This window comes from Falco naumanni, chromosome 13 (genome assembly GCF_017639655.2).
Source record: "Falco naumanni isolate bFalNau1 chromosome 13, bFalNau1.pat, whole genome shotgun sequence".
In the NCBI taxonomy this organism is placed as follows: Eukaryota; Metazoa; Chordata; class Aves; order Falconiformes; family Falconidae; genus Falco; species Falco naumanni.
Window position 1 is genome coordinate 30,218,102 of NC_054066.1, and position 19,799 is coordinate 30,237,900.

A 19,799-nucleotide genomic window follows, 5' to 3' on the forward strand; every position below is an offset into this window, starting at 1 on the left:
CGTAAATAGAACTGTTACTGTGTGGTCAGCACCAAGTGGTGGAGTTTCAGCACGTGTAGTAACGCGCTTAAGAGTAGCAAATAATTTCTGGCAGAGGGAGCAGGGTACTACATAGACTTTCATTTGCACTCAACACCTGCACTTTCACCTGATCAGATCATGTGTAGATATAGAGTACAAGAAAAAGAAAACAGCATATCACATCTGTGGTAGAAGCTGGTAATATTTATCTCCATTTTATACATGAAGCATTTCAGGCGTAAAACAGTGGAAAGCCCAATGTTAATTTGTTTACGGTCAGTGTATGCACTGATCCTGTGAGTTCAACCATATGAACTTACTGTGTCAAACTCTAGATGAAGAACTATTTGATTATTCCCCACCACTGAAAAAGAGAAAGCTCCATACCTTAGAAACTTAATTTATCAAGATCCAACAGCAGGCGTGACCCAACTGATGCAAGCAGGATGGTTTTAACTGTTAAATATACTGGTTGTCTAAGGTGAAAGACATTATGTATTATGCAGTAGAATTTAACATGAAGAGCCTCTTGCATTGACAACTGTTTGTTACAGAAATTCATCTGTAGATCTAAAAAGTTTAACTTTCAGCTGTATTGCTAAGGGTAATTTAATTGAGTCTGGATATAACTGGGAGTTATGGCACTTTGCCCTCTGCTTTCATTTTTTTTTTTTTTTTTTAATCAGCCAGGAAATCCAACCAATAAAATAATGCAATAATCCTGTCTAAGAGTAATAAACACATGAACCAAAGTTTCCATATCCTGCCACGATAAAAGAGGTGTAGCTACTATTGTTTGAGGATGATAAAATGCTGTTTTGGTTACTTTGTCAAAGTGAGCCTCTGGAGATAATAAAACAGAAACTCCCAAAGTGTTTAAGAACAGGTGGTACGTGTTTTAGTGATAACTAACACGTTAAATGGTCTATATTTTGCAAGACTTGGTTTGCATTGGCTGGAAGTTTGGCTGCGAATATGTAACACTGAGAGGAACCTGTTTTTCCCTCTGTGTAGCCCATACCCTCACACCACCTGCACAGTGGAAAGGCTTCCTGTTCCAGGTCATTTTTAATTACCGGATATCCTGAAAGAAGTGGACACAATTCATTTGTGGTCAGTGTGAATAATTTTGGCATCTGCTTTTGGTTAATGAAATAATACATACAGGAGAGCTGAAAGCATTGTAGAGGACCTGTATGTTCTGTGGAAATGAGAGTTTTATGACACAGCTCTGGAAAAGAATGTTTGGGTTTTTTTTTTTTGTTATTTGCAATTAAAAACTCTGAGAAGTAATTTATCAGGCATATTTCAAATGGAGTAATTTATTTATGTTTTAAGGACAATGGCTAATGGTTCCAGAGACTAATGAGAATCAACTTCAGTGTCAAATAGATTAAATCCAAGTATCTCAAAGGACACATGCCTTTAAAGCGGCAGCTGACTATCTAGTAAATCTGATATTTATGTTATGTTAAAGGTTGATGTGTTCAAATGAGATGTTGGTATTGTTTCAAAATCCAGTAATTTTTACTTTATTTTATAAAGAAGTTCCTGTTATAAGCATTTCCCTTCGATGCAAGCAGTAATCCAAATGTGCCACTACAGGAGTGGAGTGTCATTTTCATACTTCCAAAGTGAATGAAATGCAAAAGCTGAAGATTGCATGAAACAAAAGTAAAAATAATTTAATAAATACTTTAAATAATAGTAGTCATCAGTAATTGATCATTAGCATTAAAGCTGTCTCTCCAGTCAAGCAGCGCCTGCCTTACTTGTTGTTATTGATGTATTGTTAGAAGTGCTTACAGAGTAAATCTCTAATCTTTTAAATAACTTCCTGCTAGATCATAGCTTTGATGCTGCACCTGCAGGTGGTTTGTTTGGTGTTTTTTTTAAGCTTGAATCATCGAAGACAGGAAAGATCAGTTAAATATGAATATCACAGAACTTAACAGTTGAAACTGTTGAGAAATTTCTGTATAGCTATTTTCAGCCCAGAAATCTGAATAAAGGAGTCTCTGTGCACTGGGATAGTACAACTTCTTGGTTTAATACTTTACAGATTTTTGGAACAAAATGCACCAGAACTGAAAAGCAGTATTTTTTGCTGACCTTGTTGGAAGGCTAATGCTGTTTCTGGGAAATAAGTGAAACAAGCAGTTCTTTGTTGGCAGAAGCAGAGAGAGAAAAGGAGGGGAGCCTAGTCTTTTTTTTCTTCACAGTGTCGTGACTAAAGTCAAAACTGTAATATGGCTGGGTTCATACTTTTTTAAAAAAACAAACAAACAAACCTCTGTAGACATTTTTTTTTCATCAGAGTGTGTTGCGTGACACCTGATGTTGGCCAGTTCATATGAATTAGGCTCTGGGCTGCCTGTAAAGGGCGTAGAGAAAAAAGATCCACAGTTGCATCCAGACACTTCTGACAGTAAAATAATAACAATTGGTACAATCAGTTCAACGCATATGTCAGAAGCAATTTATGCTTGCATGTTTTGGCTTCTGCAACTTGCAGAGTCTCTTGCCCACAAAGTATGTAAGCCCTTGCTTAGTATGTATCCAATAAAGTCACGAACAAAAAGGTCTCCTACGATGTCATAAGACCTAATTCACTAGAATATCATTATTAATTTAGAAGTAAAAAAAAACAATAAAAAGGTATTTTTTTCTATTTTTCATTAACTGGAAAAAGAAAATTACATAGGTCTGACTTGAGATGTGAACTAAATAGCTGTAATTCCATGGACTGCAATTAAACTGTGGCCACATAGTCCAGGTTTGGAACTTAGCTCCATATTTTTTCTTGTTCTTATCTGAGCTGGTGAATTGTGTAATAGCTGTTTATTGAAGAGACTTACTTCATTTTGTGCAAAATAAGTTTGTTTTTCCCCAAGAGAACTGAATTCAAGGCCATCCTGAGTGCGTCTGCTAGAATGGTGAATACTTTTCACCTGCTGTATTATATGCAGTCTCCTTTATCATAGAGTGGTAGATTTGAGCTTTTTATATTTTTCCTTTGTTTGCAGAACTGTAGAAATGTTAATGCTGTTAGTGCCAGACTCTGCCTAGTGAATTTAAGCTTACTGAAGACCAGTTGATTTTTCCATAGTTACCTTTTGACCTCTCAAAAGAGGTCCTAAAGCTCCCCAGACCACAGGCTGAAAAGAGTTGTTAAAGTGTCAATGATGTGTTAGATGAGTGTCATTGTACTGAAATCAGTATTCATATTGAGTAGTCTAGTTGGAGCATGAACTGCAATGTTTTCTTTTTTGAACCCAAACCCCATTATGTTCCTATAGCATTCAAATACAAATTCAGAACTCAAATGTAAATAATAGCAGGCATTTATAAAATTGCATAAATATCATAACAAATGTGCCATATAGTTATTTCATAAGGAACAAAGATTTGTAGATTGTCGTATTCTTAAGTTGCTCACTGGAGTTGACACAAGACTTTCCTTTGGCTTTCACTGGGCTTATTCAGACCTTTAGTGACAAAGAGTTATCAGCTATATTCAAAAAGGATGTTACTGAACTATTCAGTACAGGAGTTCAGCTCTGGTTTGGTTGACTAGTTCCAGGAAAAGAAGTTAGGTAGAAGACTTCCCTCAAACTAAGCTTATGTAGATACCTGTCATGGTTTAACCCTGGCTGGTGACTAAGCCCTAGGCAGCTGCTGGCTCACTTCCCTCACAGAGGGATTAGAAGAGTAAAAGTGAGAAAACTCATGGGCTGGGCTGAAGACAGTTCAGTAGGTAAAGCAAAACCCACATGTGCAAGCAAAGCAAAGCAAGACATTCAATCACCATTCCTATGGGCAGGCAAGTGCTCAGCCATCCCGAGGACAAGGACGGCAGGGCTCCATCCCACATAACAGTGACTTGGGAAGACAAAGGCCATAATGTGACCGTCCCTTTCTTCCTTCTTCTTCCTCCAGTTTATATACTCAGCATGATGTCATATGGTATGGGATATACCTCTAGCCTGTTTGGGTCAGCTGTCCCAGTTGTGTCGCCCCAGTTTCCCATGCCTCTCCAGCCCTCTCGCTGGCAGGGCCTGAGAAACCAAAAAATCCTTGACTTAGTACAAACATCACCCAGCAAAACCCAAAACCATCCCAGTGCCATCAGCATTGTTCTCCCACCAAATCCAAACACAGCACTGTACCAGCTGCTGAGAAGAAAATTGACTCGCTCCCAGCGGAAACTGGGAGTAGATACCATAGGGATCGTTTTTACATTGTTAGGATTCTTTTCATTCCAACTAGTATATTTAAGATTCACGATTAATTGAAATCTAGGCAATATCAGATGTGCTTAAAGGTGTTCCAAGTACTATATTTTTCTCTTTTCCCCATGCGTATCATTGTAGAAAAGCAAATTACTGTTTATTCCAGGTTTTTTTCTTGTTGTTTGAAGAACTCACACAGTGGACAATACAAAAGCAGTGAAAAGTCTTGGTCCTGTAATAACTATACCCTTCAGTATATCATAGTTTTCCACAGTTCTTTTGAAGAGACTGGAGTTCTGCCTGGATGCTGATTTTTGCCCAAGTGGATAGCATTGCAGGATAAAAGCTACCTGACATTACGCATAGCATGCTGCATAGAAAATACACAGTGGGGAAGGAAATAGAGAAAAAAGAGGAAAATTGTTAGTTTGCTGTGTTTTGGACTTGTGATTAAACCAGTGTTGATAACACACCAGTGTTTTGACTATGCCTGAGCAGAGCTTGCAGAGTGTTGAGGCTTTCTGTTTTTCCCACTGGTTCCCCTCCAGACTGCCTGTAGGCTGAAGATTCACAAGAAATGGGGAGGTAACACTGCTGAGACAGCTGATCTGAATTGCCTAAGGGGATATTCCATACCATATGATGCTATGCTCAGCAATAAAAGGCTGAGGAAAGGAGGGGCAGGGGGACATGTTTGTGGATACAGCATTTGCTTTCCCAAGTAACCCTTACATGTGCTGAGTACCTGCTTTCTAGAAAGCGGCCAACATCTGCCTACTGATGGGAGTTCATGATTAAATTATTTTATTTTACTTGTGTGCATAGCTTTGCCTCACTTGCTAAACTGTCTTTACCTCAGTCCACAAGTTTTTCTCACTTTTGCTTTTCCAGTTCTCTCCCGGATCCTGCTAGTGGGGGGAGGAATTGAGTGACTGCCGCTGTGGGGGCCCAATCCACCATAGCAGGGCAACTGTTTCAAAACTGTTTCAAAAACTGTGGATGGACTTACTGCACATTTGCACTATATTGAACCACTTGTGGCCAGTAAGTCCCAAATTGTTGGATTTGCTTTGTGTACTTGCGCACACTGTACAGCACGTGCAGATTTCTGCTAAACATCTCAAAGTCTTGTAGCCAGCTGTTTTCCTAGTGGAATTGTTCTGTTCACCAAGTCCCTTTCCCCCGACTGTCAGAACTCCAATGGCAAATGCTTTTGGTTGCAGCTTGTGCAGCACTACTGCAGTAGGTTTTCTGAAGCATCATTCAGTAGCTTTAACTGCTCTGCCAGACTGCAGGATTTTTGGGCCGATAGTTTGTTTAGGAGGATTACGGATGCTGTGCATTTTGTGTTACTACCGCCAGTGCCTGTCTTTGTGCCTCTGGCTTTGTGTGTAGCATCAACACATTTCCTTCTTGTGTGTCATTTCTCTGAAGTTCCAGCTGCCACTAGGTTTGCAGGGAACATGGAAAGATCATTTATCATTGATAGACTTTATGTTCTTTGACCTGGAGAGTTCTGTAGGTCTTCTGATTTTCTTGGGTCAGAATTCCTCAGAATAGCTGTTGATGTAGGAAGCTGTAGTTTTCAGTATAAGCCTGTCTACATTCTGGTAATATAGTCATCTTTCTTTTGAGAGCATTATGCAGAGAATCCCAGATCTGAAATTGTACGAAGACCTAGCCCAGGTCTGACAGTGAGCCTCTCGAGGCTGGTGGATACACTTCCATAAAATGAAGTGGGTGCCTCTGCACTGCACTCTGTGGCTTCCAGGAGACTTGATTTGGGAATAGAATGACATCTGTGTGCCTCTGGAGAAGTCACATTGGATGACATGCTAGCATCTCTGTACTATGCTCTCCAGAACACCCGAGTCTGGAAGCATGTTGCAAAGATGGTTGTAGGTATGCCTGCACAGCTTTCCACAGGGTCCAGAATGATTTATCAGTGTGGGCTTTGCACCACCTACAGGTAGTAAAGCTGCCTTTAGACCCAGGCTCGCCCAGGATACAGTGCAGCACTAACCTGTTCCTGATCAGAGCATCTAGTACTGATCTGCATTAAGTCATAAAACTAATCTGCACTCTGACCAAACCATATTGTTAATTCTTTGAAAATGTACTGTTTCACTCCTGGCTTATGTGGAGGATATCAACGCTGGATGCTATTCCTGGCATCGTGATCAGGAAGAACTTTTGTCTTGGATAGATCAGGAGCCCATACAGTGTCTTTGAATTGCTGAATATCAGAAGAACTGGACTTGCTTTGTGCAATTGCAGACTTTTCCACTGAAAACGACTGACACCGACAATCACTATGTTTACACAACAGTATGGGATGCCCAAGGGTATCTCTGGCACCAAAAATTTTAAAGTGGTTCCGTTCCTCACAGTCTTCTGACTGTTGTGTACAATCTGGGAATTTTCATCACTATCTTCCTGTGCTTAGCAGACTACTGTCTCAGCCTGTCTCTTTCTTAATGATAGCTCCTTTAGATGGAACTGATATACTTGTTTACCACTCCTGGCTGTTATTGTTTTCTTTGTTTTCCTGGATATTTCAGCTGGGTTTTCCCTGGAACTTGAAGACATTTTGCCATCAGTTATATTCTTTTCCTGAGAGCCACAGTCATACTTTCTATGAACACTTCCTGTCTTGGATCAAGAACTTCTAATTTATGTAAGATTACCCATAAGTAACCATTTCTATATTACTTTTGGGGATTATTCCTGGTAATACTGTCCATTTTGTTCTTTTACACTTTCCCCAGTGAGATTATAAAATCTTTCCACCATTTTCTCATCTTTATCTTCCATGATCAGTTCTGTATAGAAAGTGAGATCTTTATATTGCTGATTCTGCATTTGCAGAGTATTGTCTAGCACAGCTGCAGCAGCAGTGCTCTTCTGCAGGTGTGCTAGACGGTACTCTGCAAACACAGAATCAGCAATATGAAGATAAAGCTTTTTGAACTTTTCTCTTGTACTCTGCCTCCTCAGGAGTACATCCTGTACCCCTCTCTTGTCCTGGAAAATGTGTTGCTCAATGTGACACCCTAGTTGCAAGCGTGTGTGCATGTTCACACACAGCTTCAAGCTCAAGAATTTCTGTTAGTATGGAGCCCGTGAGTCAGATGGTTTCCTGCACAAGCATGAGGATGACAGGGAACTGAGCAAGCAGGGAAACATGACACATATGAAGGATTTATGTGCTGCCTATGGGTATTTGCTAGTGCACAAACCGTGGAGTTTTCTAGTGCCCAGAGCACCTAATATAGGCCAAGAACTGCTGAGGAAAGTGGCAGTGGCAGCTGTTGTCTGAGGGGAAAATGAATAAGCACTTCATCTTCCATGCACAGCATGTCTTGGGCCTTGTGGTTTAGCCTGTGGGAGTGTTTCAAACTGGAGTTTATATGCTGCATTTCAGATGGCCCAGGCTATGGTAGCCCCCAGGAAGGTGACAGGCAGTGCTTGCCAAAAGTCTGGAGGACCATTTGGACAGGCTGTTTTGCAAAGGACACATTCCATGTGCCTTCACATGTGAATGGCTGGTATAGACCCTAAACGTTAATACATTAACTGAAGGCTTGCTCATGATGATTTCAGGGCCTTTCAGTGGAACCAATGCAAAAGAGTACTTGCAAATCTGCCGTGATTTAATTACTTTTCAGCCAGTTCCCGGAATCAGCTGTTTTATTACTGTACATGTAACATTTTGACCCTTAGGGTATATTTTTAGGGCAGCTGAATGACGCAGTTGTTGTGGGAAGTGCTACAGAATGTCCCCGTTTTTGGTTTCATTTTGTTTTCTGTAATAGATGTAAAAAAGGAATTGCCTAACAGTCTTGTGTTTTATAGTGTTTTTATTTCCAGTTAGTATTTGTTTTAGATTAAGCTAATCTAAATTAACTTAATCTTAATTTGTAGTGACTATTTGGTTAGATTAACTTTATGTGCATTACATGTATGCATGCACATGCCCAAAATCTGGATTTGACGTCACAAAAGTAGACCACATATGTCCTAGATTTGCTTATGGGACATTATTGTGATTGCACTCAAGGATAATTCAAGTGGAACAATGCTGTTATGCAGTTGGTAGGATCAAAACCTGGGCCTTAGCATCTGTGTATTCATGAACAGGTTTTGAATGATATTAAAAAAACAAAATTGATTTTATCACCATATCAATTTAATGCTCCATTTTAAGTTAGACTTTATCATAAACATCCTCTATGCAGATACCTTGACAAAACTATCTGTACTTGTTTGAAAGCACAGGTTCATGACTCCTCTACACTTAATGTTTCTGAGTCAATCCAGTTTGGGCTGCTATGAAGATAGATGTCTGGTGTTCAAGCAGAATGGAGAGTTACCTGAATCCCATTTTTTCTTGAAGCAGTTTATGCTGGAGAAAAATGTGGTGGTCAGCAGGTTCAAATGACCTTCAGTAAGTTTCTCACTATGACCCAAAGCAAGGGTTCTTTAAAAGCCATTCCAGTGAGTGGTAATTTTGAACAGATCTGTTTTTTTGTGGACCATTGTCCAGAGGTTTAGACCCAAGAACCTCTCAGGGGAAAGGCACTGGCTGAAAGAGAAGCAGAGCCAAATAATGCAGGTGGTGAAATTGGCTGAGGATGGCTCCTACCTACTCCTTTGCCTGTGCTGAAACTTGTAAAACCTTGCCATAGCTATAGCTTTATCAGACTTAACGATGTAAATAAATTTTCGGAAGTAGAATGGATTTTTGTTGTTTCTTAGAAATATGATCACATACTTGTGGCATAATTGACTTGTGGAAGATTCATTGTGATGTAATTTCTGTACTCTTAATGTCAAGGTGTGGGAATGCTTACTTTATTTGTTGTACTGAGCTTCCTATAGTTTCTTGATAGTATGTACCAATGGATAGTATTACTTGAAAGAAATGTACTCCAAGAAACACTAGAATATTTTGTCTGTCCCCATGAGAAGAAATGACTTGGAGGGTTATTGGGGACCGTAGCTCAGGGAGAAGTATTCCTCAGCATTTTCATGCTGTCTTGTTCTTTGCCTTCTTGCATGTATAATTTCAGCTGTGATGCAACGTGGGTACAGATCAGCTGAGGGAGAAGGGAGTATTTTATATAGCAAAGGCAACAAATAGCCATTACAAATAGTACTACAACTCATGCCCTACCCCTGAGCATATCCCAGACACACCGTACAGGCTATTAATCTTTACTTAACTTTGCCTGGTTCTATCATTTGCATGTGCTGCTTAGATGAAAGCAATTTTCATATGGAGAACTTGGTATGTTGTGATAATCCTTCAGCCAGCCTGCATTCTTGGCCTGGTTGTTCTCTTCACTCTACCATCAACATGCCAAAAATGTAAGCACATGCTTACGCATATGAGAAGAGTTAAATTCCTGCCTAAGTGCTTATGGTCCTGCAATTTAACAGCAGGTTTACACTGGTATAATTTGTATAATTGTACTTACAATATTTCTTACTTATTTTAATGTGAATAAGGTTAGATTCACTGCATCTTAAAATGTGGTTTCAGATATTGTTTTCCCATTAGGAAAGTGGTTTGATTTCAGCACCCAGCTCCCATCCTGCCTTTCCCCTCTCAGCACTGCAGCTTGCTAGCCTTTTTGTTTTTTTACCACTGAAACATTACTGTTCAGTGCTGGCTTTAGTCCACCTTTCCTGCAACTAGCTTGTTTTTCCCGCCTGGGCTCCTACATTGGTCGCACATAAGCAGTTTCATGGCTACCCAGTTACTTTTGCTGGGAACTGACCTAGACAGGAAATACCCTCTTTTTATCCTCAGGCAATTTTTAGTTTGTTGTGTGGCCACAAAAATGCTTTTGCCAGCTCAGTGAAGGGGTAGCATGTGGGCAGGAACAAGCAGCTGGGTATGGAAGAAGTGATAAACAGCAACACTCTGGTTTCATGTGGAAGCATGATGTCATTTGTGTGGGTACAGCTGTTTGTCCATGAAAAGGTTATATTGCTGCAGGACTGTTTTGAACCTGAATTATTGCTTGAGCTGGATTTGCCACTGAAGCTAAAATACCATGCAGCTGCACTCTTAAATGGTTCCACACTCTACATGCTGGACCTGTGTGATATGGGATCACCCAGAAGGAAAAATTTGATTCAGATTTGATGTGTAAATGTTTCTGTCAAATGAAGCAGGGCAAAGTTTATGTTGGCTTAATGCCTGTGTACCTGCGTTATTCCAGTTGAAGAATGACAAGACAAGACCTGATTTGGCAGAGAGGTGGCCAGCGTAAAGTCAACTTTTCAAAAATTTTTTTAACTTGGAACTGGCAGAGTGAGTTAAAGTCAGCATTTTGCATTGTATCTGTATCATACATTTGATTCAGGCTGTGAAATCATCAGCCCATTTCTTTCAATGCACACTTCTAACAGTGGCTGCTCTACTGTATCCTTCAAGGTCAGACACATGGCACAGCATAAATACGTTCAGGTCTGAGAAGTGTAGAACTGAGTTGAGATTTCTGTTCTTATGGTAAGAACAAGGAGTGAAAGATAAAAAGGAAGGTAAAAATCATAGTCCTTTGGACAGAAAAATGTAGATCTGTCAATAAAGAAAATGTTAAGATTGAAAATAATTTTACTACCTTACTGCATGTTACAAGCACACATTTGTAGACAGATTTTCAGTTTAAAAAATTACATGTCATTTACTACATATTATTAGGTAAATAGTTGAACATACTAGAATGACAATAAATACTTGCTATATTATAAGTATTCATGTTTTATACACGTATGAAATATTAAACATAATTTATCAAGCAGTTACTAGTACCAAATCTTGCCAGATCGAGTAGTTCTCAGTCATTTGAAATACAGTAATTCTAATAACTCTATACTGTAAGCAAGCAACAGTGTCCTAGGCCCTCTGTTATCTTAAAGTATGATTCTCTTTAACCAGCCATGATTTGTTTTCTTTCCCACAGTCATGAATCACCAGCACCAAATAACACCCAATACAGCCATGTCGCAGCAGAGTCGTCCTCCCCAGACTCCACAGCCAGGGCTGTTGAATTTGCCCAGTGCGCTGACCACACAGCAACAGCAGCAGCAGAAGCTGAGGCTCCAGAGAATCCAGATGGAAAGGGAGCGAATTAGGATGCGTCAGGAGGAGTTACTGAGACAGGTAACACCAAGGATACTCTTGCTTTGTTCAAGAGCCTTTAGTTCAATACATCCAAATTTTTACCAGGTGCAGTTAAGTAGCTCTGTTACTTTATGTCAAGATTAACAATTGTTTTACGTGAGGGCAACCAAAATGCTAATATAAATAGAGTATTTAATTTTGTTCTCTAAACTAGCATTGAACAGAACACAAAATGGCCATCTGTCAGGAGTTACAGTTTTGGTGTTTTCCTTACCAGCTATAATAGTAGCATAAGGACCAAATTTTGTTCTGTGTCTGTTTATGAATCTAGAGTAACTGTCATTGATGTATTCTCAGTTTAATTTGGCTTGCATAGTTGACCATGTTCATGCTTCACTTAAGATAAAGACAGAACATATGGAGTTGTCCTTGACTCTAATTCTGAATCTGTAATTTGCACCCTTTTGCCTTTGAGTTAAAATAAAATCACATTCATGTCTTACATGAATAACTCTGATTTGAAGACTTCCCAGAGACGGTTCTTTGTGGATGTTCTGTTTACTGTTCTATTTCTTAAGTTTCAGCTCTTTATAATGACTTATATTGGATAAAATACTTACGTAACTTCCTTTACATACCTTAAGGAAATAAGTTTTAACAACTGTGGTTTTTCTATTATGGACCATGCCACTGGTGATACTGTGTTTTGCTTGGCATATTAATCAGCTTCCTTAGAGAAAACAAATAACCTGTTTCTCTCAGGAACAGAGTGAACAAAATACATTTTATCAAGAATAACACCATTATTGGTGGCCTTGTAAATGCTGCAGTTACAGTTCTAAGTACCTTTAAAAATGGTAACTTTCACAAAGCCACAGAATCACAGACTGGCTGAGGTTGGAAGGGAGCTCTGGAGGTCATCATCTCCAGCCCCCTGCTCACCCAGGGCCACATCCAGATGGCTTCTGAATGCCTCCAAGGAGGGAGACTCCATCCCCTCCCCGGGCAGCCCGTGCCAGGGCTCGGGCACCCGCACAGTGATGACAACAAAGTGTTCCCTGATGTTCGCAGGGAACCTCGTGTGTGTCAGTTTGTGCCCGTCGCCTCTGGTCCTGGCACTGGGCGCTGCTGGGAAGAGCCTGGCCCCGTCTTCTGTGCACCCTCCCTGCAGGTGGTTATATACAGGGATGAGATCCCCCCGAGCCTTTTCTTCCCCGGGCTGAACAGTCCCAGCTCTCTCAGCCTTTCCTTATAGGAAAAGCAGTGGGCCCACACTTTCCCTAGCCTTCCTGTGGTTGCCCAGGTACTTACAGAAGCCCTTCTTGTTGTCTTTGACTCCTCTGGCCAGATGCAATTCCAGCTGGCCTTTAGCTTTGCTAACCTCATCCCTGTGTGCTCGGACAATGTCTCTGCTGGGTTACCATCCTTGCTTCCGTCTTCTGTGGAAATAATAATTTTGTGGAATTATTATTTCATGCCTTCGGTCCTTTTGCCTTTGAGATTGGACCATAATTTGCAGTTATTTTAGGGTGACATTTGTTTATACTGTATTTAGAAATACACTATGACATTTCTTTGCAGTGGGTAGAAGCGTGGTTATTACTGGGCTAATGACACCAATTGGCTGGACTTTTCTGATGATTTATTAGAGAACCATAACTTGCTGTAAAGTTTCAAAATGTTAGTGACTTGGGTAATATGCAAAAATAAGCCTAAGAAAAATCCTCACACACCTCCCTGTGAGGAGGAGTAGCAGAGTACGTGTCATAGGTTGACTAGCCGCAAGTAAGTGAGGAGTGATGCACGTTTTCTTCCAAGTCTGGAGGAGAATGACTGAGAGAACACATTAGTGATGAAACCAGACTGGAGCACCCCAACGACCTCTGGGAAGACTTTGTAGGTAGTAAAGAAAGGGACACATAAATCTTTAAAACCTTTAGGTCTGAAATAGAGATCTGGATGGTCACAGCAGATTTACCAGAAGGGAGATGTGCTCACAAAGGATTTTTCATCTTTAAGAGGCAGCAGTCATGCATGAAAACCTAAAATTGATGGCCAGCTTTTTGGTTTTCTCTCTGCAGCCTTTGAATGATGGTTTGGCTAAATATGTTGGGTTTTGGCTTTTTTTTTTTTTTTAAACATACTACGTCAGTAAAATTAATGGAAGAAGAGGTTTTTAATGTCTGTAATGATTGAGAATGTGAGGTGTTCTTTTCCCATGCTTTTATTTCAGAACAAGCAACTTTTAGTTGCATTTTACAGAAACATCACTTTTCAAAAAGTAATAACAGACATTATTACAATCAGTCATCAAATTAAAGGTTATTAGAATTTTCTTCAGAGTGATTTTTTTTCTTCATATACAGAAAATGCAGTTTGATATGGGGCTTTGTACTAATACAGACTTCTAACAACAAGAATATGATTGTACTTTTCTTCCCATGTACAGACTATATGTAAGTCAAATTTCTCTTCAGTTACACGCTTGGAACCTTAGTAACATCATCTTGTGCAGACTGAAAGACAAAATGTAAGATGAATGTGCACAGTATCATATAGTAGGCTTTTGTAAAAGAGAGATTGATGACAAAATGAAGATGGATGTCTGGCAAGTAGAATCACAAAAACATTACTGAGAATATTTGTAAAAACACTCTACAATATATTTGCTTAATTTATATTTTTTACTCTTTTCCCTCCTTCCTCTAAATATATAAGAACTTTAAAAAAATTACTTAACAAAAGTAATGACAAAAAATTCATTAATACATTTTGAAACCGTACAGCACCGTCTAGCTGCATTTGGAGAAAAATAAAAGAGCATTAAAATTACGTGCTTTTATAGTTCCTGCAACAACACTTGGCTATCTTTGCATGTGATTATTCCTGTCATCTTTAGTGCATATATATACATGTTCAAAGTTAGGCAAATGCTCAGTGTTCTTGCTGAAGAAGGGTGAAAGGCAGGTACAATTTCACTGAGGTTTCTGAATTTTTTTACCTGCTTCTATCAGGATGGAATTGAACTTCCATAGTTCAGACCTGAGTCTGGAAACCGTACAGGCACCAACATCTTGTGCCCATGTTCAATTTCCATTACCCTTAGGTTTTGGGAGTTACATTATACATTACCTGTACGTGCAGAACTGTGTTCAGGGTGGTGCTCTTTGACACGAGCAGTGATCTCAAGTCTTTTGAATTCTCCTTTACCATCAAGATGTCAGAACATAATAGAGATGACTGTGGGAAAAGAGTGGGGATATCTGATATGAGCTTGGTTATAATTGTCATTGTGCTAATATAACGTGTTTAGCTATTTTTACTCTCTTTGGCTCTGTTCTTCCTTCAGGACAAGAGCAAATGAAGCTTCAAAACAGTTGTGCCATTAACACAAGGGCTGGTTTCACTACTCTGCTGACTGTGTTTTACTTTGAAACTAACACACACACTGCAGCTGTGTCATACTTAATCAAGACTCCAACTTACTATGCCCAGTACCACCCTGCATCTATCGTGTTTATTGTGTTTGTTTGAGCTCCACATTATATAAAGCAGGACAGTATCACTTTGCATTACTGAAGTTTTCAAAACTGGTGTAGCTCTTGGGGAACAACATATTCCCCACCGAAGGAAAGCAAGATGCAAAATGCATCCATCCTAACAGAACTTTGTGAACTTCCTGCCAGTCACCTGAGCGCCTCTCAACCCTGGCAGCTGAGAAGAGTGTGACAAATCCCTCTGGACTCCTCGGTGTTAACATAGATACTCCTGCCCTGACCCTTCACTGCTGCTTATGCTTTTCTAGTGTAACGTATCTAAGGGAAGAATGCTGACTAAGTGTGCATGCTGCTGCTAGCAACTGTGAGGAGTTGAGTGAGAGGGGAGGAATTCTTGTGAAGGGTCACAAACCTCCCTTCAGCCTGGAAGCAGCTGCTGCCTCCCCACAGACATTCTGGGCTGCAGCTGCTCGGGTGGAGCAGCACACCCAGCTGGGAGGAATACACAGTTCTGGAAGCTCTGCTTGAGGAATTTGTTTCCTTCTTTGTCCTCCTCTTCATTTAGTTGGTAAAGCCTCTAGAACTGGAGACTTGAGTACATGCAAAAATGGCAGCATTTCAGAAAACCAGTATGACAGCTTCTATTTAAATGTTTCCTTACTCAGGTTTGTCATTCTGGAAAGAGTTAATTCCCTTTCTTACTGATTTGTTTTTGTCATCTTTCCAAAGGAAAAGGGAGAATCTGCTTGCTGCTCAAGAGCTTCTTGGAAATGGAAGTAGTTAGAGGCGATGTCAAAAAGAAATCTCTGCAAGGGTCTTGCAGGGAAGATGCGCCAGCACTTCTCTGTGTGCACAAGTGCCATCTTCCACCTTATTGTGAAGGTTACAGTCACAAAAAGGCAAGACTTCTCACAGGTTCCTTTCTTACCCCTGATCCCATTCCTTAAATTTGTGCATAGAAAGATAGAGGACCTCAAAAGAGGCTGTAGAAGGAGCAGCGTATGGGAATGCAGAGGAACATTTATCATTGCTTTGTCCTTGCAGAGTAGAACCATACTGGCCTGCTGCAACCTGAACAGCGAAGTGCCCTGCTGTGCTCTTCCACCTGTGCAGACTGGCCCACAGTCATGTTTACTGATGGCATGGGCAATGTCTAGATGTCTTACTTGCCACGCTAAGTATGACTGGCAGAAAAGGAATTGCACTGACTAGCAATGTAAACTCACCATAAAAATGCCCTTGCTCATCTCCCCCAGCTGGAAATGACCGTTTGGCCACTAAGCATGGAACTCAGTTCAGTTCTGCCAAGGAGGGTTCCAGGAAATGTGACAACAAATTTCTGGATTTATCTGGCATACAGCTAAAAAGGACTCCACATCAGAATTGTGTTCAGAGGCAGTGAATAATTCAGCTCACTGCAATGCTTTGAAGCTTTTAAATATTTTTTATATTCAGCAAATAACCACTGCTGAAGCTTTTTGACATGCCTTTGTGATAATCAGAGTACTGTGGTGGTTTTTTTTAAATTTATTTTGTTTTGTTACTGATTTTGAGAATCCGTTTGAGTTTTTAAAATCACATATGCTGCAGTGCCAAGCGGATCATCACAGGCATTTTGTCCTTTTTGAACTAAATGCTAAGCCTTGTATCTACTGGCCAACAGAAGCCACTCCTGCATTTGAGAGCTGCCAGCTAAGAGCTAATTAGAATAGCTAAGGCTATTCTTGTAGCTTCCAACTATAATATTGCCATTCGCAGGGCTGCAAGAGGTCTCTGGCATTTTTTGCCGCACTTTTTAACCTAGGGTAGGAGATTCTTGAATATTCTTCTTAAGAACCTTGTAGTCACAGTTACAGTAGAGAACAGGACATTAAGAGGCTGCTGCGCAGCTTTTGTGATTGTGTAATTCCTCTGTTACTTTTGACCACTGCTATAATAATATCAAAGAAGCAAAGAAGTCTAACATTTGTAGCAGTATGAAGATTGTAATGTGACTTCTGAACCAGTATCTGCATCAGGCAGCATCAGAGGGGAAGCATACTTCAATGTATGGTAGAGCCAGTACTCTGCTTCCCAGTATGCAGGAGTCTATTGTTCAGTATTATAAAGTACTATTGAGTTAATATTACAAGCAATGCGCAGTATGTTGAAATAAAGACAGGGGAGATGCCACACCATTCCCCAAACGAGAGCAGATGAAGTAACTGTATAATAAATGCAGTGTTTCTTGCAACAAAGAAGAGATGGGAACTTAGATTTTGTAGATGCCAGTGTGAGTCTTCCTGTAGAGTGCTGGAGGCTTTTCAGCTCACAAATTGTCCTGCTTTGTAAGGTCTGTCTAAATCATGTAGTAGATTAAACATTCCTGGAATTAATTGTTGGCCCTGCTGCACTTAGCAGTTAGGAGAGCCAATTACTCTATCTGGGGACATGATTAATAAATCTGGGTATGAATTTCTCCTTGTGGGACCAACCAGCAGTTGGCACTGGGTTTTCCAAAGAGACCATTATCTGAATTCCCTGATTGCATAGGTCAGCTGCAGGATGGAAAATAGCCAGCCAGCACTTTGTGCAGGACCAGTAAGTCCAGTGCCATGGAAAGAATGGACATTTTGCAATGCTTTCGTATTTGTGGAAGGCAGTTCAATGAAAAAGCTTCAAGTTTAACAAAAATCCTTCTCAAATGGCTGACTCTTCATCTTACTGGCCATAGGGTAAGCAGCCTGATGTGTAGAAGTAATGTAGTCTCTGAGCCCTTGTTCTTACTTTGTTAGTAGTCTATTCTGAGCTTCTTTTGGAAATTAAATTACCATGGAAATGGGGTAAGTTACAGAAGCTAACCAGTGATTTAAGTTTTTCTCCTTTACAACATGATACAGAAAAATCTTTGTGTCTTTCTGGAGGAAGGCAGTGCCTGTGTCTATTCTGTAAAAAGGTGTGGCTGGAGGGAAGTATAGGCTAACCTGAGTCTAGCAGCTTGGTAGCAGTGACATTTCAGCTGGGCCTATGGAGGCTTGCCTGTGGCACTTGCTTGGGCATCTAGCCCACAATAAAACCTGTTCTGTTGTCACTTTGCACCTGTTAGCTACAATTAGTCGTTTCAAGTACAGTTATAGCTCTTTATTGGAGTGGCACAGACATTGCATTATCAGAAAATTGTTCTTCTAGCATAACATGAAACAACCAGAGCTTCGAACCAGACTTGCTAAGTGTGCTCAGAGCAGTTATACTGTGTATGCAATTAAAAAGTTAACACATTGTGCCCAGGGCTTTCAGCATGCAAAAAAACATACTGACCTATGATAAACCTCATCTTGGAACTTGAGCTGTTTTGGTAGGAGTGTCCTTAAACACAGCCTGTGTATCTGTATTAACCTAAATTAAGGTAATACAGGTGCAGCTTTTGGTTGGTTGTTTTTGCCAGACAGAACAAGCCAGCAGTGGTAGATGTAAGAAATTATCTTCTCCTTTCAGTATTGTTTATTTGGTGGACATTTTTTGTGTCAGTCTGTAAGGGAAATAAAAAAACTGTAAGGGAATACTTGCCTATTTCTGTGCAGTTCAGTGTGAGAGGATAATATGTATTTCATGGAGATTTAAACATATAAAACTCCCTTTGTGAACAACACTTCTTTTGCAATGTACTTTTTGTGTGCAACTGAGTTTGTTAAGTATTTGGAGATTCAGAGATCTCTACTAGTTCTTTGTGTTTTGCTGTTTTGGAAAGCTATGGGAGGAATCATAGATTTAAGAGAGGAAAGAGGTGTGTTTGTGCTCAAAGGAGGAAGGCATGACATGAAGAATGAGAAAAGCCTTATGTTACCTTTTTCCAGCTACTGTTTTCAATAAAAGTCTTTTAAAGTGATGGAATTTACTAGTCTCAGAAATAATTATGCCATCTTTGCCTGTATATGAGAACAATTATGTAAAAGTTAATTACTCAGATAGAACTTTAGGCTGTCGATACATCATTACCTGTTGTAGAAACACAAGGCACTAGAATATTATCCCTGCTAGGCATCTGGCATTTTTTATCAGAAGAGTTTCAAAACTCTTGCTGTGAATCCACCTACTAATTGTCAACAAATACACCCTTAAATAATGGCCTTTCTTCTCTACAGGTGCATGTCTTTACCTCCATAGTTTTTCTTCAGCAGTGCTTTCTGGTAGAAGTGGGTTGTTAGCCTTTGTCATCTCTGGTTAATTGCTGCTACCAACTTTTCAGCTTTAGTATTTTTTCTCTTTCATGAGCAGGAAGCTTGTCAAGCTGTCCCCTACCCACCCAACACGCACAGACACAGTCCCCAACAAGTTGAGACACTGGTTTGTACTATATGATCCGTTGAGAAGTTGCAGGATACAGAAAACATTTTCCATCGCTTCCTACAGGCAACACATTTTCAGCCGTATGTTTGATACAGTGCAATTGTATTGAGCAATACAATTGAATTTCTGTCTGATAGTTGAAAAAAAAAAAGGCATGACAACTGGCAAGAAATTATTAAGAAGATTGTCCCAAACAGAAAAGCAAAATGTTGTACAGGAAGATGTATGTATGCATATGGTCATTCTTTGATTCATGGAGCCACAAGATAGTTGAGGTTGGAAGGGACCTCTAGAGGTTGTCCAGTCCAGCTGTCCAGCTCAAAGCAAGGTCAGCTACAGCAGGTTGCTCAGAGCCGCATCCGGTCAGGTTTCAAATATCTGCAAGGATGGAGACTCTGTAGCCTCTCTGGGAAACCTGTTACAATGTCTGTCACCCTTAAAGTAAAAAAGAGTGGTATTGGGGCAGTATTTTCTGTGCACTAACGTGTTAGCAAGGTAGCAAAGAGAAGTAATTTCCATCGAATTAGGACTTAGTCACAATATTCTGAAAGAGGCAAATACTTGGATCTTGAACAGGATATTTTCATT

At 40.1% G+C, this 19,799-nt stretch overlaps 1 protein-coding gene across 1 annotated transcript in view; it reads left to right on the plus strand.

The window, feature by feature from the left end:
• The window catches only part of WWTR1 (WW domain containing transcription regulator 1), a 77,214-nt gene that overhangs the window by 49,472 nt on the left and 7,943 nt on the right, over positions 1-19,799 (plus strand). Inside the window, exon 3 of the mRNA XM_040612786.1 lies at positions 11,228-11,427. Within this exon, the coding sequence (XP_040468720.1) occupies positions 11,228-11,427 (200 nt within the window). The remainder of the gene's footprint in view (positions 1-11,227; positions 11,428-19,799) is intronic.